The 24,855-nt window shown below is 41.9% G+C and overlaps 3 protein-coding genes across 4 annotated transcripts; 2 read left to right on the top strand and 1 right to left on the bottom strand.

Annotated features, from left to right (window-relative positions):
- The first annotated feature begins 109 nt into the window (after window positions 1–109).
- rilp (Rab interacting lysosomal protein) lies at window positions 110–8,413 on the top strand. Its single transcript, XM_082504182.1, has 8 exons — window positions 110–717; window positions 2,478–2,601; window positions 3,868–3,989; window positions 5,495–5,680; window positions 5,936–6,105; window positions 6,205–6,330; window positions 6,442–6,525; window positions 7,001–8,413. The coding sequence occupies exons 1-8, from the start codon at window positions 388–390 to the stop codon at window positions 7,119–7,121; spliced, it is 1,263 nt and encodes a 420-aa protein (XP_082360308.1). The 5' UTR covers window positions 110–387; the 3' UTR covers window positions 7,122–8,413.
- A 164-nt stretch (window positions 8,414–8,577) lies between these two features.
- On the top strand, window positions 8,578–16,301 carry scarf1 (scavenger receptor class F, member 1). The gene is given in 13 exon segments (XM_082504179.1): window positions 8,578–8,920; window positions 8,923–8,948; window positions 9,046–9,153; window positions 9,422–9,483; window positions 9,570–9,671; window positions 9,803–10,343; window positions 10,707–10,925; window positions 12,170–12,298; window positions 12,858–12,964; window positions 13,080–13,197; window positions 13,321–13,445; window positions 13,666–13,803; window positions 13,929–16,301. Coding segments are annotated over 13 exon segments (2,883 nt in total). The 5' UTR covers window positions 8,578–8,827; the 3' UTR covers window positions 15,044–16,301.
- Window positions 16,302–16,372: 71 nt separating this feature from the next.
- On the bottom strand, window positions 16,373–22,536 carry vtna (vitronectin a). 2 transcript variants are annotated; one of them, XM_082504181.1, is made up of 9 exons: window positions 22,417–22,536; window positions 21,823–22,006; window positions 21,137–21,256; window positions 20,653–21,045; window positions 20,400–20,539; window positions 19,451–19,607; window positions 19,210–19,362; window positions 18,639–19,127; window positions 16,373–16,873 (listed from the first exon to the last, which is right to left on the bottom strand). In XM_082504181.1, exons 2-9 carry the CDS (start codon window positions 21,878–21,880, stop codon window positions 16,752–16,754), a joined length of 1,632 nt encoding a protein of 543 aa, XP_082360307.1. In that variant the 5' UTR covers window positions 21,881–22,006; window positions 22,417–22,536; the 3' UTR covers window positions 16,373–16,751. The 2 variants fall into 2 exon arrangements, with proteins under 2 accessions (XP_082360307.1, XP_082360306.1); XM_082504180.1 differs by having other exon boundaries at window positions 21,823–22,029.
- Between the last annotated feature and the right edge of the window lie 2,319 nt (window positions 22,537–24,855).

The raw sequence follows: 24,855 nt of genomic DNA on the forward strand, positions 1-24,855 counted from the left end.
TGACTGCAGATCTGCAGAGGAAATTAAGTTTACGCTTTGCTGCATGCATCAGTAAACTCGACCTAGCAGGCATACTTGTGCATGTTTCTCTGTACTCGCACTACATTGGTCAGAAAAGTAGGAGGACCCAGCAGCGAGTACACAGCAGCCTACTGTCCACTGTTGTGCTCGGTGCCTATTTTTTTTTTTTTTGGGGTAGGCTGATGTAATGTGACCACACATTAAATAAATGAAGTGGCATCGTCGTGAGCGGAGCAGGTCAAGTTTAGACGTGTCGGCAGAGGGTGAGGTTTAAAGTTTGCACGCTGATTTGGTTGACGGTTTGCCGTCACGTCTCCTGTCGGTTTCGATAGTCTGTGAAGAGCATGTGAAGCGAGCTGCTCGGACATGGAGACGCTCTCGGAGACCAAAAACTTGGAGGACTGCTTCGGCAGGACGTTTTCCGCTCTCACCGTCGATGATGTGTACAAGATAGCCAAAGTGATCGGCACCGATGTGGAGAAACTCATCGACGGTTACGGCAAAGAGAGCGCTGAGGGTCTAGTACCGAAGATAGTGAAAGTGCTGGAGCTGCTGGAGAGCTTCGCGTCGAGGAACCACGCTCACAAACTGAGGGAAGAGGAGCTTCTGAAGACCTTCGAGACCATACAGCTGCAACAGCAGAAGAAACGCGGGGGGAAGGAAAACGACGAGGCCAACGATAAAAACGAGATACGGGTGAGAGACGTGGGGGATTTTCAGTCACACCACCATTTTGTAAATAATACAACGGCGCCTGTGCGTGTTACTCACCGAGTGTGCGTCTCTGTGTTATAACAGCAGGTTAATGGAGCTGTTTGACAACGAGTCTGATGTATTTCGAGGTGATTTTGCGCCGTTTGGGTAACCTACATGCTACTGCTCCCAACTGTAGTGAAAACGTAGCTCCATAACTCTTTTTTTCTGTGATACTATGTCACTGTGAAACTAAAATTACTCTTGCATATATATTTGCATGACCTCGCGTGATATAAACCTTATAACTGCCTGTTTGATATCAATCCACCGCCACCTTTAAATACCTGAAGTTCCGCCCCGTGTCGTCAAGGCAACCACGTAGACCGACAGTTATTCTTAGACTCTGTAATTTAACAGTTTTCAGTGAGAATATTTAACATTGGCATAGTTTAACTTTAATTGTTATGTCCCCTGTTATATATTGTAAAATGTATTTTATAAATCACATGATGACACAGCAGTGATTTTAGCTTTAGCACTGGGAGTGTTACCACCCACACTAGAAAGAAGCTAGCTAATTAGCAGTCAGCCACTTAAGTAGCATCTTACCAGTAATCACTTGGTGTAAAGTACCACATTTAAAAGGGACTTTTCGTTAATTATAACTGTAGCTATAGAGTTATAAATGTTGAAGAACCACGTTAATACGTTCATGAGGTCATAGCATCATTTAGGAGCTTCTGCAGTACTGTACACAAGTTTTGTGCCACCTCATTTATTTATATTTTGCTTGGAAAATGCAACGATTTATTGAAACTATGTGCATACATACATGGGAATACAGTTTATAAGGTAAAAACAGAACATGTCAAATTCTAAGGAGCTCCAAAGTCAGTATTTGGATTGGCCACCTTTAGCCAACACCCAAAGCTCTGCTTTGGATCTCACACTGCTTCATGGATGTTGAGGTCCTGTGTTTGTGATCATTGTCATGCTGAAGAGTGAAGCTATGCTGGTATTGCATGATGGATCAAATTCAGATTCAACACTCTATAGGGCCTGTTGCCACTGATTTTCAGCCCAGTTCTTCTTTGTCAGTCTTTTCTCCTGTTTTCCTTCTTTAAGAATGGCCTCTTGGCAGCCACCCTTCCACTGAGAGCATATCTGATGAAGCAGCAGATTGTAGATCAAACGAAGGTTTAGATGCATCTCTCAGGTCCTGTGTCATGTCTTTTGTCAGACTATTTCTCTCTTTATTTAGTGTTTGTGCTGCCATTATATGGAAAAGCTCTGCTGTCGTGGGAAGTCAGACTTTGCTGTTTAGATGTCTCATAGCCATTAGAGAAACATCTGCAATTTATGCTTATGTGTATGGGTCTTGAGATATTTTTTATGTGCAGAGACTGGATCTCTGTGGTGTCTTGTCTAGTGTGGACCTTGAAGGGGGAGAATTCGGGATGGGGGGTTGGAGGGTGTAATGGACATACAATTGTTCTGAAATCAAGATCGACTTTGCTGTTGTCATGATGTCATGTATGTCATGGTTGAAATCAATAAAACAAAGTTGGAAAAGAAAAACATCTGCAATGACTTAACACTACACACCTGCTTGGACGCAACTGGTTAACTTGAATCCAGATTTTGAATGCTTTAGAGATTTTCTACAGCTTACATCAGATCTTTTTCCCCCTTCTAAAAATGCAATACAACCTGCTTTTGAGGTTTTAGTTTCACAGTCTGACTCCTGTCATCTCATCCAGGAACTTCAGCAGAAGGAGCAGCAGTGGAAGACGAGGTGCGAAGAGCTGCAGGTCCAGATACAGCAGCTCCAGGAAGACAGGGAGGTGCTGGAGAGCAGGCTGAGAGGCAGCCATGCACAGGAAGGTATGTATGAGGAATTATTTTTGTTGAAGTGAACTGTAATGTAAGGTATATCATAGGCTTCTAAAATCGGAACTATGTGAAAATCAGTCCCCCCCCCCCCCAAAAACAAAACAAAACAAAACAAAACAAAAAAAATTCAACATGCTATAGAAGTGCAGTAAGTGCGTGCTCTTCAAACAGGTAAATCAACCTCAAGGTCTTGTGGTTATGTTGGTTTTTTTACTTCATTCTAGTCTGTAAATGTGACATCAACCAGTTCCAGTAAATATTTAAAGCAGTGGGTTAACCATCATACTCTCTGAGGCTGAAACCAGTCCAACTGGCCATCGCTGTGTGTATAGTGCAGTTATTTTTGCTGGCTGAAGTTCATAGTTGTGAAAGTGTTCAGAAAAAGCAAACATCAAAATTAAACCCTGACAACAACCTGAACAATTACTCTGTACACTATAAAAATTAAACAGCAGAGAGATACGATCAATAGTCTTTTAAACATAATATACAGTAAGGCTCCAGTTTTTGCGTACTGGCAGATAAACTCATGCCGTCTTAACTTTGTGATTTATTTGACAGGACGCCCTGAGGCAGGTGAACGTGACTATTCATTTCATGTAGTAAAAGTGAAATGGCTGTTTGGCCACTGAGGTTCACCGCAAATATGCTTTCAGTTATTTCAGTTTTGATGAAAGGTCACAGAGTGTAAGGGTTAAAAAGAAATGTTATTATTATCTGCTCATTTTTACTGCTGGGTGAACTACATGAAACTCATTTGCTGAATTGTTGGCATCATTTGAGAGATGCACTTCTCAGAATCTGTTAATGTGAAAGCAAAACTATTTGCAAAGCAAGATAACAGTAGATGCAAGCAAGAGATACTGTCTGTGCTCTGAAATCTCAAGTCTCTGTAGAATGAATCAAGATTACGTGCAGCGTGCTGTCCTCGTGCACATTGACACAAATGGGATCAAGGTATTAAGCTCGTGTAATGTTGAGGTCTTGTGGTAATTACTTATGCTGACTTTTGTCTTTCGATATTATTTAGTGCAGATTTTCTTAGAAAGAGTTTGGGCTCATGAGTTTATTACATTTTAGATGACACGAGTAAGCTATTATGAGCATTAGCAACAATAAAACACAGGTTAAATGTTAAATCCAATTTGAATGAGCGTAAGCTATGAAATTATGAAGACAAAGAGGGACAAAAGTAGTTAAAAAAGTAGCTACACAAAGTTGATACACTTTGTGAATTTGTGTGTGTGTGTGTGTTAGACCGTGTTCAGCGGCAGGAGCGTGAGGTGATGCTAAAGCTGAAGGAGGTGGTGGATAAACAAAGAGATGACCTGAGGGCCAAAAGCCAGGAGATAACTACCATCACCAAAGAGGTGGAGGCGGTAAGGAGACATACGATATAATTCACTCTTAACCTTTTTTCATTCTTTCTTTTTAGGAGGCTGATAGATTAACTTTCTTAGATATTTTCTCGTTTTCGGACCACTCTGTGTAAACTCTATAGAGATGGTTGTGTGGGAAAATCCCAGCGGATCAGCAGTTTCCGAGAAACTCAGTGCAGCCCATCTGGCACCAACAACCATGCCCGTTCAAAGTCACTTAAATAACCTTTCTTTCACATTCTGCCGCTCAGTTTGAACTTCAGTTTTTGCCATGTGATCAGCTGATTCGATCTTTGTTTAAACAAGCAGTGCTTAAAAGGTATACCTTATAAAGTGGCTAGTGTGTCTATCTATTTTGATAACATTATAAGCTTTGACATTTCTGTTGTGATGTTCCACTTACAAATATTTTAGTGACCTAGAGTAACAAGTTTGACTGCTGCAGAGGCCTTGAGGCAGATGATTCCCATGGTGACAATGGAAACTAATCTAAAGATGGAGCTGGGTCGGGTTAACTCTTCACTGAAGAATAACGACTGAAAACATCTTTAATTTAATCAAAACATTTTATAATTTCTTTTAAAGGGAAAGGAAATAGTAGAAGTATAAATAAACAAACATTAAAATATATTGGCTCGGTCACTTGAGAATTAAGATGAAAACATGTATGAAGTGCAGCCCTTAAATAATAAAAAGTGTTCTTTGTCCATGTGGATCACAAGGTTACACTCAATCAGATTTATGGCTGCAAGTTGTGTTTCCTTACAGACTTTCTGACTTTTCTCATGGAAACAGTAGCATTTTTTTCATTATTCTCAAACCCCGTTTTATGTATTGTGTTATTTCTATATATATCATACATACTCACATACACAGTCATGGAGTCATGTGTCGCACAGCAACACAAGAGAACTTGCATCATGTAAACCGCTCTAACGGAGCCACTGGAAGGCAGAAAGTGTGCTAACTGTCAGGAAAAGAGGGCAGGGATCATCCGCACAGTTACTGCTTGATGATTTAAGCTGCACTTTAGACAAGTCAGGGCACTGTTTTCATCTTGGTACAGCCACAGTGTGGGTGTGTGCTATTGTGTGAGTGTTTGCACGTGGCTGTATGTGTGTCAGGGCATGTATACCACATGATTTAAATAGCGGCCATAACTGGGTGTGTTTGTTAATGCTTGGCGTTTTGCACCCAATCAGCTGACTTTTAAACAGAAAGAAAAACTCACTTCATGGTCAACTGGGGGAAGTAAAAGAGTTGGCTCTGATTTGGTTAACCAAGGAGTATTTTTTATTTTATTTTAAATAATGCCTATTTTTTAATCCTTTATATTAAGGCAGAGTAATCTTATATACCACATTTCCAATTTCCATTTTTGTGGGTCAGCCTTGGTTCATTGATTTAGCCATAAGCTGTGTTTATAACTGTCTGCAGTACTGCTCATGATGCAAATTTGTAAATCATATATATATGTGTATGTTTATGTGTGTGTGTGTGTGTAGCTTCAGGAGCAGCTGGAGCGCTTTATGAAAATGAATGCAGAGTTGCGACACAAGCAGAATGTTTTGCAGGCCCAGCTGAAGAGCACCGTGGAGAGGAAGGCCGACATGGAGGCCGACCTGAAGGAGAAAAACAAAGAAATAGAAAACCTCCAAGCACAGCTCGACAGAACCAACAGCAACACGCCGGTATGCACACCTTTCACACTGGATACGACAGATATGTTTCTTTACTTTCCCGCATATTGAATAAGATGCTTCTTAGAGATACCTTAATATTTACTTAAGGCCTTAAAAGGGAAATCTGTGAACTTTGGACTCCAACGTCACTCTAGAGTGTTTAGAGAGTTTAAGCTTGCACTGTTGATCAAATAACTGCTGCTCTTTGCTGAATCAGCTTTGTGGTTGAATTAATCTGTTGATCACTGTTTGTTGTCCCGTCAGTCCCGACCAAGTCAAACAGCACAGGAGCCAAAGAAAAAGCCAACATCCGATCAGAAGGATCCCGATCAGCCGTGCTTCACCAAGAAGGAGGTGCGCGACATCCTTTTCGAGAGGAACGAGCTAAAAACCAACCTCTTCCTGGTGCAGGAGGAGCTCAGCTACTATCAGAGGTGGGTTTTCTTGTTTGGGTGCGTGTGTTCTTGTTTTAGTTGATGGTCATGGTGCCAGTGAAGTTGTCTACACGCTGAAAGGACTGTATGTGTCTGCAGGGAAATACTGAACGAGGAGAGGTGTCCAGGTTTTCTCTTAGAAGCTGTGCGCTCTGCCATCAAGAAAAAAAGAAAGCTCATTAAAGCCAAGATGCTTGGGATTCCTAACAACGAATGCAGCAGCAGGTATTTCTTACAGACATGATTTCTAGAACAACAATAGGAAACAATGCGCGGATTTAAAAAGATGTTCAGAAAGCGAAAGGGGTTTGAGTGACTCTGTTTTTTCCTCGGCAGTGATGAGGAAGACAGGAGTTCTCTGTTTGGCCAAACAGAAGTGGATGGAACAGTGAAACCGGCTGAGTCACGTATTCGAAACCTGTGAGTACGATGTTGGACAATCACTCCGCACTGGTCAGACTGGAAGCCAGAGTCCTGGTTTGTAAAAAGCAGCAGAACCTGGTGGTGTTTTATATTTATGTTTCGGCTTATATTAGTGCTCTTTTCGTTCCTACATGAGGTCACAGTGCTGATTAAAGCTGTCATTCGTCTCATTTCCACATCTGCTGCACATTTACTGAAACAGAATGCTGGCAAAATGAACCATAAATTAATTTTCAACAGCTTCAGCGCTTTGCACTGTTCCTGTCAATAAACATAGAGCAAATGCAATAAGAAAGTGAACCACTCAGAAAGAAAGAATAAAAGCAGAAACACTGCAGACATCACTCCATCTCCCTCGCTCTGTTAACAATGTCACCCTCCTCAGATTTTGTCAATCCCAGTCTATATTTAGCAGTAATCCCTGACTGCAGATCTGATCTCAGGCCTGTCCCTTCTGCTCTGTCGCCTGCAGCTTTGGCTTCCTGACGAGGTCAAGCAGCGGCCCGGGTCCCACCGACGTGAACAACTCCTCCTGGGAGATCATCAGAGACTCCGAGGCCAATGAGGAGGCAGAGCAGCTGAGGTCTTCCTGAACGCGTTACTGAGCACAGAGATTGAACTGAGAGATTTCTCCAAGTTTGACACTCAGACAACACTTTCTCCTCACCTCAGTCACAACTTCTCTGCGGTTTTTGCTCAGGGCAAAGGTTATGAGGACATTTGAATGCAGACCCAGAGCACCGCTGGAAGATAAAGAAGCGCTTTTAAACAATCCCCTCTTATTTCCTGAAATTAAGTTTCAACCATGATTAGTTCATGTCTGATGCCTTCCCCTTTATCATGGAAGGAGAAAACAAGAGGAACATTGTGTAACTACAGTACGATATAAGAAATACTGCTATGATATTCTGTACAGGAAGACAATCATGATTTTTTTCATTCTTAGAAAAAAAATGTATTTTTGGTAATTCAGTAAAATCAGATTCAGTGTTTATATGTATTTTAAAAAAAACCAAAGACATAGTTTGAGTTTTAAATAGATATAATTATCTACTTTAATAGTACATAAAGCAGTAAATTAAGTTCTGCTCATTTTATAACTCATACAAATATTTTCACAAACAATTACAATCTAACTCATACCTCAGTGAGGGAATTTTAAAGCCATGTGGTTACTCTATGTTTAACCTCCTAGGACCTGGCGTCCACATATGTGGACATCACATTTTGGGTTATTTAGACCAAAATACTCAATTTTGCTCTACAAGGGCCTGATATCCACTCACGAGGACATTATACTGCTACTGTTCTATCAAAATTTTAAATGAATATCCTCATATGTGGCTCTTATTTTTCTTAAAAACAAAAATAAAGAAAAAAAAATCTGGTAATTCTTTGTTTTTACATTCATCGGGCCCCAATATGTCCAAATATCAAAGAGAAACTAAAAATGCATGCCGTGGAAGAGTTCAGGTCTTAGGAGGTTAAATGATCTGAAGCACTTCTATGCACAAGGAAACAGAAAAGTGAGTGCAGTGCAGGTTAGGAGAGTGCATCTTAACCCCATAAGCCTTATTTTAGTGCTCGTAGTGTAAAAATCAATCAATCATGTATCAGTATTCGGGTATTTGATGGTGGTGCCCTAAACGTGTGCTTTCAGCACCACCACTTTAAATGAACCCCTCTGTTCCCTCTAAATGTAGTAGAAACTACTCAGGCAGGCCAGTAGCATGTGTAAAGGGAGAATGAATGAACATTGAGTAAAGCCACCTTCTCCTGACATCCTTTGTGGGCAATTTATTTTTGTAAGCATCTTTGTAATGGAGCATTTTCTTTGTTTGTTTTTATGATGTAAACACATTTAAGGTGTTATTTGCCATCTGAGTGAATTTTATTATAAAACAACTGAAAAATGTGTGACATTGAGATTTCAATAAAAACATCTATTAAACAGAGAATATATTTACAAAAGTGAAACAATCTCAGTTCATTTTTTTTACCCTCATAAGAAAAGGAACAAAGAATGCTGAATAAGCTTTCACTGGATCTCAAATTGATCACATGGGCATCTTTTCACCGACTTTCACGACTTATAAGGAAGACAAAGGCTTCCTTCATCATCTCCTGTAAGACCTACTGCAATAGATTCTGACAAAAGGGTGACCATCAGTACGTGTGTGTTTGTTCGTACGCGCCCCATCGTTGTGTACGGCGAGTTTTGTGTGTTAGTGTTCGACCATCTTTAAAAAGCTCTTGTGTCTGGCTGAATAGAAGGAAGTGGCTCTGACTTCCCCAGGAAATGGGAAGAGGAAACCCGGGGGCTTCGACCTCTCTGGCTATGCTGGAGCCACAAGACGACTCACCGGACAGAAAGAAAGAGGGAAGGGTGGAGGGAAGGGTGGAGGGAGGCTGAGAGATAGGTACTGCCCCTCGTTTTTCTCCCCTCGAGTTGAGACAAAGACAAGTTGGGAGCAGAAATAAAGACGGGAATATATTTGTCCCTGGTTGTGCTTTCAGATTGGAGATGAAGCTTCTCCTCAGAGCTCTCAGTGCTCTGCTCTGCTTCTCGCTGGCCTGCGCTCACACTCTGGATCCTGCTGGGAAGAACGTCTGCCAGAATATAAGGTAAACTCCAGCTTTTCCTTCACTCGCACATACTGGCTTTTGAGTCTTAAGTGGCAACAGCGGGTTACCGAATTAACATTTTTGGCGGCCTTCGTCTGGCTTTGAGTTCTTGTGATGAATATTAGTGCCATGAGATTGTACTGTTGGCTTGTGGGTTGTGTGGCCCGTCCTTCTTTAGGATGACATGGCTGAATGCAGGCACTGGAGTGTTTTTTCTACTAAGGTTTCAGATTTATCAAGCTGATTTGATGATGTCTGTAATTCTTAGGGATCCCTCTAACCTGTTCTGTTGCCTTGGATGGCGCCAGGAGGGAAAAGAGTGCACAATACGTAAGTTCTAGTATTCTAATGATTATTATTCCTATGCTGTTACCACTTCTACATTGGCTTTGTTTTCTCTTTGTGTTTGTGTGCAGCTGTATGTGAGGGTGAGCAGGCCTGTTTGAAGGGTGAGATCTGTTTATATCCTGGATTATGTCGCTGCCCACCTGGCTACTATGGTGCTGAGTGCAAAACCAGTGAGTTAAAACGTCCATTCGTTGTAGAAGAAATAAGAAAAATAACAATATAAAAACATTATAGTGTTGATAATTACTATATTTTAGTCTAGTAATAGCTCTTTATGTACTCACTGGTGTGTTGTTTCTAGACTGTCCTCTTGAGTTCTGGGGTCCAGACTGCCGTCAGATATGTAAGTGCTATCCTAACGGGCGCTGTCATCCAGCCACTGGCGAGTGCACCTGCCACCCACTCCGTTGGGGCCCACTATGCAAGCAAACCTGCAGGTGTTCCCGGCACGGGCGCTGCCACCCCATCCACGGAAACTGCACCTGCGACACCAGCTATTCAGGTTCAACCTGTGCCAAACCGTGCCAGTGTGATATCGGTGGGTCTGTAGGCCCCAGCTGTGACCAGCAGACAGGCAAGTGTCAGTGCCACAAGGGGCACTGGGGGATGAGGTGTACAAACCCGTGCGACTGTAACCAGTCCCCGTGTAATCAGCGCAATGGTGTGTGCGAGTGCAAGCCTGGCATGTGGGGAACCAGCTGTGACCTGAGTTGTAAATGTGACCTCAAACACAGCAGCTGTGACGTAATGAGTGGGACGTGTCTGTGCCACCCAGGATACATGGGCCTCTTCTGCAACCAGCCCTGTGAAGCAGGAAAGTATGGCATTGACTGTAAAAGGAGGTAGGTTTCAATGTGTGTGTGTCTGTGTCTCTGTTTGTTTGTGTGTATATCATGTTTACATATCTTTGTGGGGACCAAAAATTGAAAGCTTGCTATACTTGTGGGGACCAACAACCCCTATGAGGACGAAAAACCCGTTCCCATGTGTTTGAAGGCATTTGTGAGACTTAAAATGTGGATTTAGTGTCAGGGTTAGGGGTAGACATTCATTTTTGATGGTTAGGGTAAGTAGCTAGGGAAAGGATCATATCAATTAGATGTCCCCACAAGGATATAAAAACACGACTGTGTGTGTGTGGAAAGAAAGGTGGATACACGTGAATGTGTGTGTTCTCACTGCTGAACTTTATCCCTTGTCTTCAGTTGTGGTCACTGTAAAGACAACCAGCTTTGCTCTCTGATCGATGGCACATGTGCAGCCTGTGAGCCGGGCTGGAACGGTACGCGATGCGACCGCCCATGTTCATCTGGTTTCCATGGTGATGGCTGCAAAGAAGGGTGTCCACGATGCAGGAACAATGAACCCTGTGACCCAAAAACTGGGTTGTGTCAGAGTTGTGATCCCGGATGGACTGGACCCAGGTGCGCGCGCATATTTTGGGGAAACATTAGCAACAATACATAAAAATTTACACTATTTACAACTAACTGCTTTACAAAGTACATTACGAGTCATTATTTTTCACCTTTTTTTGGTGCGTTTTTACACTTTGACATAATCAAAGCAATTAATAGGTAAAAGGAAAGAATTAGCTTTCAAATTAAAACCTTATTTCCAAAAAAGTAGGACGCGTGATGATTTGCAGATCTCATAAACTCACATTTTAGTCACAGTAGAACATAGAAAATGCAATTTAAAGAAAAATATTTACACATTTTTGATTTGATGGTAGCAACACATCTCAAAAATGTTGTGAAAGGGTCATGTTTACGGCTTTGCAGCATCCCTCATGTCTGTTTTTAATGCAGTGCTGTCTGAAGGCTCGAAGATCACGGGTTTTGATTTTTGGTAGTGTCCCTTGCACACAGAGATTTCTCCAGATTCTGTATTGTAGATAAAAAATTAGTCAAAGCTGAAGTTGTTCCACAAGTTAATGGCTCAATTTTTTTGAACCTCTGTCCATCTTTACTTCTGAGTTTTTTGGGAATTGGGGTTCTAAATATACAGAAATGCTAAAATGTAATAACTGGCTACTTAATCACTGTGTTATTTTAAAAAAAAGAATAAAAATGATCAGCGGCCTGCACCTCACTGGTCTTAGGAAGCATCCTGTGATCAGTGTGGTTCATATGCTTTAGCTCAAACTGAAAAATCAATCAATCAGTAAATTGTCTGTCTGTCACAGATTATAGTTATTTTTGTCAGAAGCTCCATTGTCATCCTGTGGTGTGATCTGGGGACTGAAAACACTTCCGTACTTGTGCATACAGCTGTTCGTGGGAGGCTCTGACGTCCGTGAGTTGGCTGTCAAAGCGCATTTCACTGACTAGAGACATAATCAGAAAGTCAGACCCAGAAGACAAGAGATGATTTGAGTTTAACAAAAAGAGATGAATCTGCTAAAAAGTCCAAGTTATTCACTGCTTACAACTGTACTGCAGTCTCTTGAACATGACGGATTCAAAGAGTTGCTTGGAAGAGTTAAAACTTATGGATTAAGTTGCCTAAAGATGCAAAATTAATAAAATGATCCATGTGGTAAAACATGAGCACTGCTTATGACACTTAAGCTCAAAAACAGTCTGCTTATAGAGGATGGAAAGTTTGTACCGCCAACAGTGTAAGTGTTAGTAATCTCTGTCCTCGTTTTTCTGTCCTCGTCCAGGTGTCAGGAGCGCTGCCTTAACGGGAGGTTTGGAGACGGCTGCCTCTTGACGTGTAGTCCTTGTTTTCATGGCAACTGCCATCATGTGACAGGAAAATGTGTCTGTGCGCCAGGCTTCCAGGGAGAGAGGTGAGAAAATTAAAGCATTGCTTACTGTTGGATAGACTTACTGTTGCAGATGCAGCTTTTATCAAAGGTTAAGATTTTAAATAGTTAAACTGCACTCCCAGATCAGTTAAAGACTGTGTTTAACTGACAATCCAGCAATTTAGAAACTTACAATTAACCTAATTAGTTGTGGGATGTTCCAAAAGGTGGTAGCATTGCAGAAGTTTTTGAGTCACACCAACCATGGTAAAAAAATGAAACTAACTACCTTCATGACTTGGATGTCCTTTACATTATCCAACCATATATTGCCCACTGGTGTAATCGCAGTCAAGGTTTCAATTAATAAAACTACATTGAACTCTTTTCAAGAAGCCTTCAAATTTAAATTTTTTCTGATTTCACTCTTTCTCTTGCCCTGAGTGTACGATCTGAGGTTAGTAGGTTAAAACATGGAAAACGTGGCCCCTTTAACTTTCTTCTCTGTGATGCTTGTACGTCATCGTTATGTGTTCACCCAGTACTAAAATAAAATCTTGATTTAACTTTCTTACTCACTGTGACTCATGGATGTTTCCAGCTGTAACAACAGCTGCCCTGCCCTCCGGTTTGGCTTCAACTGTTCTTCTGTCTGCGACTGCGGTGAGGGGGTGGCCTGCGACTCTGTGACCGGAGCCTGTCCTAACAGTACGTCCATCCATCCACTCAGTTATCTGTCAGTTTTGTGTATAAATGTGTACATTAGTGTGTCTTGTACTTTCCCTTACATGTTTGTGTTTGTGTGTGTGTGTTTGAATGACAGGTTACAGAGGTGCTGTGCTTGCGGGTGTGCTGGTTCCTTTGCTCCTGTTGCTTCTTGCTGTAGTTTGCTGCTGCTTGTGTTGTGGAGGACGCCCGGCTGGTGACAGAGACAAAGACAGGTCAGCAGCTACCTTTCTTTTAGGCATTTTATCTTCACTTTGCATAGACGGTAAAACATGGAAAGCAGGCTACGTTTATCATTCTATATACCGGTAACTTTACATGATTTCTTTTGGTCGTAGTACAACTGTTGCTGATGGCGGCTTCTTGGTTCGGATGAAGTATCACGTTTATAGCGTCCTGGCAAACATTGGCGCTGCCCTGCCGTGTATCTCTGCCTGGTCCTCTGGCCTGCCTCGTGTCACCGGTCAGTCTTGCCACTCACAGTGCTCACAGTGTAATGCAACTATTGTATACAAACTTCATAAAAGTACAAAAAAGACTATTTTAATCATCATTAAGATTTGAATTCTTTTAAAATGTCTACTGTGTGCATGAATTATGACCAGAAGCTGTGATATTTAGTTCTATTATTATTATTCTTTTTAAATTAATCTGCTTTCTATGTCTCATGTAAACACACACAGTGTCACACCATGACCCTGAGCTGACCTTCAACCACAGCTTCATTGAGCCTCCTTCCTCTGGCTGGGTGACGGAGGGATCGTCCTTCGACAGCGATGAGGAGACGGGAGAGGCTCTTTACTGCGTCCCTCCAATGGAAGGTAGAGGCAAAAATAAAGTTCACCAGTTAACAAAGTTTATAGTGCCCTCTTTTGGTGCAAGGTAGAACTGCCACTTTTAAAAACTCTTTCTGGCACTGGTTGATGTTTTGCTCTGTTTCTGTTAGACATCCCGGCTGTGGCGGGCGGTGAGTTCCAGGAGATGAGCTCAAAGTGTAACATGTTCTTAGACCCATCGGGCTTCAGCAGCGAGGACATCTCCTCACCCTTTAACATCCCTCGCACCTCCAGCATTGCCAAGGCCAAGCGGCCATCCGTCTCATTTGCTGAAGGCACCCGCTTCAGCCCCAAAGAGAGGCGTGGCTCTGCTCAGGACCCTTGTGCTCTCCCTCGCAGCAAACCCAAATCATCCTGGGGGGTTTTGATGCTATCGGCCCTGCAAAGTCAGGGAAGCACAGCTAGAACTGGGGAGGGGAACGGACTTGAGGGCGAGAAGGAGAAAGATGGAGTGGATGTGACCGACAGTCAGGAGTTAAACTGTGAGGAGGCTGACCAGGAAGTAGACAGAACCCCATCAAGGTCCACCCTGCAGGTTCCTGGAGCATCAGGACGGAGACGGACTATGTCTAACACAGCTGCTCATAAAGGGACATCGTCCGCCTCTGATGCTCAAGAAGGGGGCTCTCATAAGGTCACCACTGTGTATGTGACGGTGGGTAAGGCGGGTAAGCCCATCACAAAAACAGAGCCGAGCTCTGAGGGCCCCGTTCAGGCGATGCTGCGAAGACTGGGCAGCCTCCAGAGGCAAAAAGAGCAGGAGTCTGGCAGGCCTAAGCCGAAGGGGAGTGAAGGCATCATCAAACCACCCAGGAAGAAGCTGGGAGCTCGGGCGGCTGTTTGGGAGCAGGGAGGACCGTCTACAAGGGAGGCTGGAGTTTGTAAGCCAATCAGGAGGAAGCACTCCTCCCACAACTCCTCTGATGCAGCTGGATCGAATGGCACACTGCCAACAGAGAGTGGCACTCCAAAACGGCCGCTGTCGTCCATTTTAAAGAGCGTGCCTGAAGTGGCGTCAGCCGACTCGGGGTCTAATCTGCGGGCCGAAGGAGACGAAAGGCAGCACGCTGCCTCGCATCATGAAGAACAAATTGAGAGCTCCTACCGGACTCTGAGACCCGTGGGAGATGGCACAAGCCCCATTGAAATCATCACCAACGAAGGAGCGGCGGTCAGTATGACTGATGAACCCTGGTACGAAAATGTCCAGATCAAAAACTCGTGACCTCTGAGAAAACGGGTCAGCAGGACTGATCGAAAAACAGCCGCATGTTTGTTATCCTGCAGTTATAACTGAACAATGGGGAAAGCTTCTCTGAGAGATTTGTGCAGCTGCAGCTCACATGACTGAAATAACAGAGAAATTGTGATTTTAAAAATAGCAACCGTTAATGAAATTTCAAACAACAGATGGAACAAGAAAATAGGGTGTTTTCTAACAAGAACGCTACACAGTCCGTTGTTGCCTTGGTGTTGTTCCCACACTGTAACCCATGTTTCCCCAGTACCATGACCCTGAACTGACCGATCATGCTGTTATGAATTTTTATCTTTGTAACTTAGTTTTTCTTCAGGCCTTTTCAATACTCACTAAACATATTTTCCCTAAACCTATAACCAAGTGTTTCTGGCTTAACCTAAAAACAACTGCAACTGAAAACTGAAACTACTCTTTTTAGTATTATTTTAATCTAAGCCTAAAAATCTAAATATTTACTTTTACATTAGCACAAACTTACAGTCTTGTGGGTGAAAGTCCTGCATTTAGACTTTCATTAGCCAACAGCTTTAGGAGCAACATCAGCTGGGTCCTGGGTTTGAATCCATTGGCTGTTTTGGGGCCTTTCTGTTCTCTCTGGGTACTCTGAGTCCCTCCTGCAGCCCAAAGACATGTATGTTAGATTAATTAGTGAATCTAAATAGGCTGAAAGTGTGAATGTGTGACGATCGATGGGATTGGCTCCAGCACCCCCATGATGGATGGATGGACAGATGTAATATCTGCACCTGTTGTGCTTATATAGTCAGAAAGGATAAATGGAAGTAAAGAGTGGAAGTTTGTGGAAAAAGAAGCAGTGATGAACATCTGGGTGGGTTCCCAGAAGATAATAAAATGAGTGTGATGAACTTTTTGATTGATTTGATTGATTCAGTTAAGTGTGAGGAAAGGATCTGAGTCTGCTGCTCTGTGGATATTTTATTAGTCTTGGATGAAACTCAGGTAAGAACAGGCTGTAACAGATTGTAGTCGCGATTCACTCAGAATCAGTACATGCTTTACACATGAGGGAAAAGCCCGGCAAGGTTGTTTATTCTATCGTATAAATCAGTCAGAGAACTGGAATTGTAAAAATGTTTGTACTTCTGTGACCCGATGTTAAAGTTTCCTGCGAGTCCACAGCGCACGAACACTGCTGTGGGGTTAGAAACACATTGCTGCCCTGCTTGTGACCACTGGTGAATTAAACCTCCCCTGAAGTCTGTGTTAATATTTTATAGTATTATTATTTCACTGTATAAACATGACCGTGATTAATAAAAAGACAATAAACACTTTGGCTTTTGTAGATACATTATTCAAAATACACGATAAGTAATGAATACAGTAATAATTGCAGATTAATTATCATTAACAGAGTTTAGCTTTCAGACGGATAAACGTTGCTGTCTCTGGGTCTCTCTGTTAAATGTGTTTTTCACTTTAGCTGCGTTTAATAAAGCTGACTGAAAGTCAGCCAGCTGAACTTTGGCCCTAAGCTGCATGTGGACTCTCACCGATACACCAATATTTGCTGAAGTCAGCTAGCTGTGTGTTACACTGCGCATGTTCGACACTTTTAACCCCTACCACTGCCTACTGCAGTAAAAACAACAGCTCTATTACACGCTAACTGGGTTACACTGATCAAAATAACAAACTAAAATTCTGGAAACTACTTCTTCTCTGCTCCAGGGGTGTCCGAACAGCCGAACCAGTACTTGGCGATGGATCTGGGGTACGGAGGAACAGCAGGATCAACTCTCTTAGTCCTGATATCCACTCTGTAGTATTTATCTAGAAAACACAAAAACTCACTCAACACATGCTTACCAGTCACAGTTAGTATTCATATTGTCTGCTTTGTACACATACTATACTATTATTATAGTGTGTGGAGTAGTGGTTAAACATAAACCAGAATGACACTGAATATGACGTAAAGATTACAAACAGAAATGCACTTGGAGTAAAGTATAAAACAGAAACAATGTTAGGCATCTGTTTTTTGCTGTATGAACTATATACAGCATTAAAATGTAATGAAACTAGTGTGTGGTGAGAGAGAGCCGAGCAAGTTAGTTCCTGTTGCCTCCCCCAGCTGTCTGCCGTCTACAGCTGTGACTCAGCTCTTAGTTTATGTGCCAGCAGTGTGAAGACCAAACACACAATATTTGAACAATGATAAAATCATCATTGTTATTTAGTCATTTAACCATTATTGTACTAGCCTTCATAAGCATTGCTGTTAATAACGGCCCTGCTTTTGCTGTGAGCGTGAGATATTCTTTTTCTTTAACATCCTCATCTTCCTTAAAATAGATTTGATTTGATTACAGTTCCCAGGAAACCTTGAAATAAAGACAATAACTCATGGGATATGCCTTTTCTCTTTCCTTCTGCTCTAGCTGACTTTGTAATGATTAATGTACACTCACTGATAACTTCATTAGTTAGGGGTAGAATGGTGAAGAAAGGTGATTTAGGTTCTTTTTGACTGTCGCATGGTTGTTAGTCACCTCAAGGTGCTTTAAATTGTACAGACCCTACAGCAAAACACAGAAAACCCCCAAAATTAGACAGCCCCCAGTGAGGAAGCATTTGGTAACAGTGGGAAGGAAAAACTCAATTTTAACAGGAAGAAACCTCTGGCAGAACCAGGCTCAGGGAGGGGCAGCCCTCTGCCACAAACAGATGGAGTGTTGGAGTGTGGAAGTGGCATTTTCTGTGTGAAATGCTTTGATAATGCCAGCGGAAAGAGGAGAATAGCCAAAGTGCTTCGAGCTGATTGGAAGACAACAGTAACTCAAAAAAGGCACTCTTTACAGCCAAGGTATGCAGAAGAGCATCACTGAACGCTCAGCCCTTTGAAGCAGATGAACTACTGCAGCAGAAGACCGCACTGGATGCCACTTCAGCCAGCTAAAAACAGGAAACTGAGGCTAATAGAAGCTTGGGTAAACGTTGCCTAGTCTGAAACATTCAGATAGCCGGGTCAGAATTTGTTGTAAAAAAAAACATGGATCCATCCTGCCTTTTCCCAGCAGTTCAGGGTGGTGGTGGTGTCTTTGCTTACTTCAGGCCTCTCAAACACCGCCTACCTGAGTATTAATGCTGACCATGTCCATCCCTTTATGGCCACAGCAAACCCATCTTCTGATTGCTGGTTCCAGCAGGATAGCAGACCATGCCACAAAGCTCAGATCATTTCAAACTTGTTCCTTAAATATAACAACGAGTTCACTGCACTCAAATGACCACAGCCACGAGATCTCCAGGAGAACCTTTGGGATGTGGTGGATGTGCAGCCGATAAAACTGCAGCAACTGTGTGATGCTATCATGTCAATATGGACTGAAATCTACAAACTGTTGCTTAATTTAACAAAGAAAATGTTAAACTGTTCTTTTTAAATGCAATGCTTTGCTGCTTTTCTAATTTATATTACTATGAATTACAAAATAACCAATTAACCACATGTTGTAAGGCAGTGGAAATGAATGATTGAATACATTTTCAGAAACATTGTTTGATACGGTGCGTCCCATTCTGAATCTGTTACCTTCTTTGAAGAAGTAGACGGTCTGTATGGGCATCTCCCTTTGGAAGTCGTAGCCGTATCGGTCATCTCTGGAGTCATAGTTGCCTCTGTTGTTCTGGCCATAACGATCTCTCCGTCTGTCCTGGTCCCAGTCTTGATCCCACCGTCTGTCCCAGCCTTGTCCCAGCCTCTCTGCCATTTCCATCCTCCTCTCTGCCAGTCTCATACCCATTTCCATCCCTCTTTCAGCAAATTCCCGCCCCATGTTCATTCCCTGCTCAGCAAAGGAGCCCCAGGAGGGTGAACGATTTTGTCTCCGCCGACCCCACTGCTGGTTCCACTGCTGGTTCCACTGCTGGTCCCACTGCTGGTCTTGCTGGCTGTTGTAGCGGCGTCGCGTCGACCTCCAAGGACTGATGTAGATTCTGCCCGCCATGGCAGCATCCACTGGAGACCTGAGGCCCTTCCAGTCCTTGTTAATAAAGTGGTGCTTACTATGATGCTGAGGCACTGCAGAAGATTAAAAATAAGTTAAACCACACACACGTGTGACTCCTGTCTGCACAAATAGGTCTATAACTGCACAACTCACGGTCAGAGAAGAGCTCGCCGAAGAAACGCTCATAGTTGTTGCCGTACACATCAGTGTAGCGCCTGAAGGGAGTGGACGGAGAGCTCTCAGACATTTTGATGCACTCCTCATGAGACGGCTGGTGCAAAAACTCATACACATAATACTGGTCACCTGCAGAAAGGATGGTATGATGAGCCACTGATGTTCAGTACTACAGGAACAGCTGGAGATGTATGCAAACCAAAGCGTCTGGTTGTACCTTTGAAAAAATAGACCTTCTCTTTTCCGTTGTGGCTGTGGGCAGGAAGGGCAAACGCTGCGTCCACATGATCGGGAATCCGGTCAAAGCCAACGTTTATGTATCGGGGATAGTCATCATCCAGCACGCCATTGTCAAACCTCCAGTACTTGTTTCCCTACATGGGTAAACATCAAATTTGTAGTAGATTAGCTTTTTAAAATACTTTTAAACCTAAACTATGACATAATGTTTCCAATATTGGCTTTGCCCTTTATAAGGCAGTCATTGAAATACATGGAAATGGAAAATTTGAGTGTTATTGGAGGACATTAAAAAAGCAAACTTTTTTCAAAGTTTTTTTTACTTTTTTATAGTGCAAAGTCACTGAAGTTATCATATATGGTTCCTCACACATTTAGAGCATTTTTTTCTACAAAAGACTATAAGAATAAAATACATATTTAAAGGAGGATTTATTTTTGAACATTTTCCTGGTTTCACACTGTCAATTTTCATAAATATAACACACATATCAGAGTGCAGCCCTGCCAACCCCTGTTAGTTTTAATGCTTTAACCACAAGTGTGGGAGTAGGTACGGGGGAAAAGCCAATTTCCTAAATTCAGGAAGAATTTGATTGGAAGTTTAAAATGTTCCAGGCCTTTAATGATTGGTCAGATGCAATAATGTCACATAAGCTGATCTTTGCTGATTAGCTGGGAGAAATCCATGTGTTTCTACAACCTCCCAGTGAGTCACGAGGAGGCCAATTTTCATGTCCACTTAAGTCACCAAATATGGCTCCTCGCCCAACAGTACTTTATTGTTGTGTTGAATTTTCTTTTTTTTTCTATTGTTGAATTATTATTTTTATTCTCTTAGAGCTTTTGATTTCTTTGGAGAGTTGCAAACAATTAAAGTGATCAAAATTATTAAGATAATTGGATTTGATTTGTTTTGGTTCCACCTTAAAGATGTAGGTCTTCCCCTGACAGTTGATGCGGGTGAACGCAGCATCAATGGACCCGCTGATGCCCCACACATCCTTAATGAGCTTTGGATAACCAGGGAGCACTGCCTTCTGGTCAAGTTCAAAGAAGTACTCCCCTGGAAAACAAAGCCAGAGCGATCATGCTGTTTTATTTGTTACTTTCAAACATGAGCGAGACCATGACAGAGCCTGAAAGGTTGTCTTGTAACAGATGAATTCACTCACTGACCTCTGAAAGCATAGATGGAGCCATTTTTGATCTGCATGAAGGCGTCAAAAGGTCTGCCACTGCAGACCTCAGCATCTGGGTCAGGGGCCATGGTGGTGGCTGTTGTGGCAGGAACTGTGGTCACCTCGGTTGCTGCGCTGGTCGTGATGGAGTCCTCCAATGTGTGGGTGTCTGGGTGTGTCGCACGTGTCGGCGGGATGTTAGAGACTCTCAGTCTGGTCGGTCTGGTCATTTCCAGCGTGGTCTCGGGGCGTTCTTGCGCTCTGGGATTGAAGTCCGGCGGTTGTGTAGGCCTCAGCTGGTTGCGTGCTGAACGACGTGTGGGCTGAGGCGTGCTCTCAGATTGCCCATCGTAATAATCGTCTTCAGCAAACTGAAATGTGTCTCCGCGAGCTGAGGGGGTGTGAGAGAAATGTCAACATCCATTTTTGACCTGTGAGTTCTTAACAGAATGAATGAACCAATGAGCAGGGAGGTTTCTTACTCATCATATTGCAGGTGGATTCAAAGTCAGAGCAGCAGCTTTTGTAGTACTTGCACATGGAGTCACACTGGCACTTCTTCCGGGCGTCAAAGCCATTTTCGCAGCGGTCCAAACATGACTCTGGAGATAAAACAACATGCTTCAGTCATTCCCTCTCTCCGCTGTTTGTACCTCAGAACAAAATTCATTTCCTCCTTTGGATAATAAACGTAAATTTGATTACAGCTCCCATGAGGCTTTGACTGTATGCCAGCGGCACAGACTCATGGGATATCAAAAACTCAATCTTACAGTGAATTAGGCAATATATTAAAAGACAGTTGTAATAATTCAAAATGATTACAGTTTTGTAGATTTAACAAAGTGCTCTAAAGACTTTACTCATTTTTCCACATATTTAACAACATTTTGGAAACAAAATAATTAATTTATTATGAAAATAATCAAATGAACTGTTTTTTATTAGCTGTACTGACAATAATAAATATGTCTACTTGTTAAGCAAATTGTTTGCTAGTGCCTCAAAGTTTATGCGTCAGACATTTTAATACAACAGTTAATGAACATAATTCAACTTTTACCACCCAAATTTGTACGCAATAGGTCCCAAATCAGATCTGAAGCAGGGTCCTGAACAGAGCACAAAGCTACTCTATGAAGTCAAAAGTAGATTTTGTTAGACTCACCGTCTGAAGCCAAAGTGTCGGCGAGCAGAGCGAGCAGCAGCACAGCCCACAGGTCCATGTTGCCTCCTCTGTGTCCGAGGACAGACTGAGGAAATAATGAAGGCCTGTGTGCTCCCTATCATTGGAAGCATGTGCCAGTCACCCCACCTCCTCATTCACTTGAACCTTATTTGCAGACTTCTGTCTACTCGGACAAATAAACACAGACTGAGAGGGGGAAAAGATCAATGGGGTGGGTGTGTGGATTACTGTTTGACCTCTGACCAAAGATGTTTGTACATTTTAAGTAGTTTGTGGTCATTTTTACAGATTTCAATTATTGAAATCAACATTGACTCTAAATATTCTAAAGACAGATATTCTACTCTGGCTGATAATAACTTTAAAGGCCTTTTCTGATGAAAAAATGGTGAAAAGCATCTTTCAGGGATTCCTTGTAACTTTTTAAAAAAATGAAAAATGTATCAATAATCTGGTCTCTTGCTAAATAGGAATTTTTGGCATTAAATTATGAACAGCAATATATTAATTAGAGATATTTTCACTGTAAGCAACTATTGTACACTGTGAAATGCACTATACACAGGTACACACACACACAGGTCTTTATCACCAGCTTCCACATTTATTTATAGTTTTCCCAGGTTATGATATGAACACAGTCTGACAGCTGTCGGTCCCAGCTGATTTCCCTCTCCCTCCGCTCCTCTCCGTCTCACTATAAAAAGGGAAGGAAACCATTATCAGTCCAAATCGCCATCAGCTGTTCTCACCGGCATTTCCAGCACCGCCCCGTTGAGCCCACTGCACCACTCCTCCCCTGCAGCCGCGCCCGGGACCACACCTCCGCCACATACACATATCATTTTAACACTTTTATACACCACTCTGCATTTGGTTATTAGCTATTATTAATCTCTGGCTCTCATTCACAGTGTGTCTTTTGTCTTGTCTTCCTCCCTTCACCCCCAGCTGGTCATGGCAGATGTTTGCCCCTTCTTGACCCTGGTTCTGCCGGAGGTTTCTTCCTCTTTAAAGGGAGTTTTTCCTTCTCCAAAGTTCTTGTTCATAAGGGGTTGTCTGATTGTTTGGGTTTCTCTGTATTATTGTAGCCCTTACCTTACAATACTGTTGCTGAGATTCGGTGCTAAATAAATAAAATTCAATTGAACTGAAATATTACCTTTAATTGTCAAAAGCTTGTTAGAAACTATAAAACACGTCACAGACTTCTGGATGTTAGAAGACAATTAATAATGCTCATGAATGAGACTAAAGGCAAGGAGGTGTGTTTTATAACTAAACATGTTAACAGCACCTCCACATTTATATCACAGTTTATTATATTGCACGTGTATTTCAGTAATAGGCTGTTTATTTCAGTATAGTGGTGTACACGAATTCAAATTTCCGAGGCCACAGGTGGCCACGTGGGCGTTATCCATAACCATAATCTATGTGATATTTCTAAACTATAGTTTATCCAAGTACACATCAGTTAACCAAGTCAGTCGGTTCTTTTGCAATGAAAGACATAAACACTCATATCACCGGTTAGTTACCGCAGTGCCGGCTGTTTAATTCACAGGAGCGTATGCAAGTAACCATGGTAACCACGGACTCTGAGCGGCTGGCTCGACGCAGGTCAGACAACTTTTACATATAAGATCTTAAAACAGGACACAGACACTGTAATTGCTGACCTAATATCAAATGTATACGTGGACTGAGTCTGTGTTTGACGTTTGTTTTTATATCTAATCTTTACTCTCAAACCTTTAAACAGCAGCAAGTCTGCTGCTAAGAGAATACAGACTCAAACCGATTGATCATTTCTTTTTAAAGTCATCTGGAAGCGCCACGTTTTCACTCAGTCTTTTATTTACAGCACGATTTAAGTGTTTTAAACGGGGGAATGATGGAGGAATGTGTTGTAAATTAGCATGGTGCCTGGCATTGTCACGGGAGCATGCAGGTATTAATTTGGTGATTTATTAAACGTAGCCTATAAATGTTATTATACTTTATTCTAATCTGCTGCTAATTAGCAGTCTTAATTAGCAAGTCTTACGCTAATGGAAATGCAGATACCACAGAACACACATCATGAATCTGATCTGCGACAAATTGAAGCCTTCATCTCTTTTACAACAGTGTGGTCTCAGACTGGTATATTTTTAAATTCTTTATGCTTTAGATTTTCGAGTCTCTGGAATAGTTGATAGTAATGAGGATAATTTTCTGTAAAAGAATATTGATATGACCTGTGAATTGGATTCATAGATGACCGTTAGGTTAGTTTGATGCCAACACTTTCATGTCAGCTAGGAAACTCTGGGTTATGACAGTTGTGTACCAGGACCTGAGCTTTGTCGGTGGTATAACAGCTCAAGCGCTTATGAGGGGAACAGGTCTATCACATGCTTTGCTGTGAGTCTGGGCTGGGCAGACATCTCCGAAATCATCGAAGAACTTTTGCAAATAGGCTCTATCATGACAAACCGACCAGATATCTGAAGATTAAACCACTACATTCTCGGCTAAAAAAAAAAAAAATAACAGTGCATTTGGTGAGACAAAAACAGGGTATTTCAAAGTACAGTTTAGTTAGTTTCCATATGCTGGTTGTTGGTGTGGAGAAATGCCCAAAAGAATGGCCACCAGGCCAAAGCAATGGCTTTGACTTGAACAGCGTTAACTCCGCCCCCTGAGTTTGATGGGTGAGGCTGACAGGTAAAACGAATTCATCAAGACAGCCACAGGGTCAGGACTGCCAAAATGAATTAAATAAATACATCATTAAGTAATTAATTAAACGGTTCAATAATTAATTAAAATAAGAAATAAATAAATAATTCATCAAATTTGTCAAAAATTAATTAATCAAATATACAATTAAGCAATTGTTAATTAATGTGTCATTAATTAAATAAAATTTGAAATAAATAAAAAGTATGTATTTAATGTTTTAAATGAAATGAATGGGCATTTTATTAATTATTTAAATATTTCTTTAATTAATTACTTCAAATT

This window comes from Aulonocara stuartgranti, assembly GCF_965226115.1.
Source record: "Aulonocara stuartgranti genome assembly, chromosome: 14".
Taxonomy (NCBI): Eukaryota; Metazoa; Chordata; class Actinopteri; order Cichliformes; family Cichlidae; genus Aulonocara; species Aulonocara stuartgranti.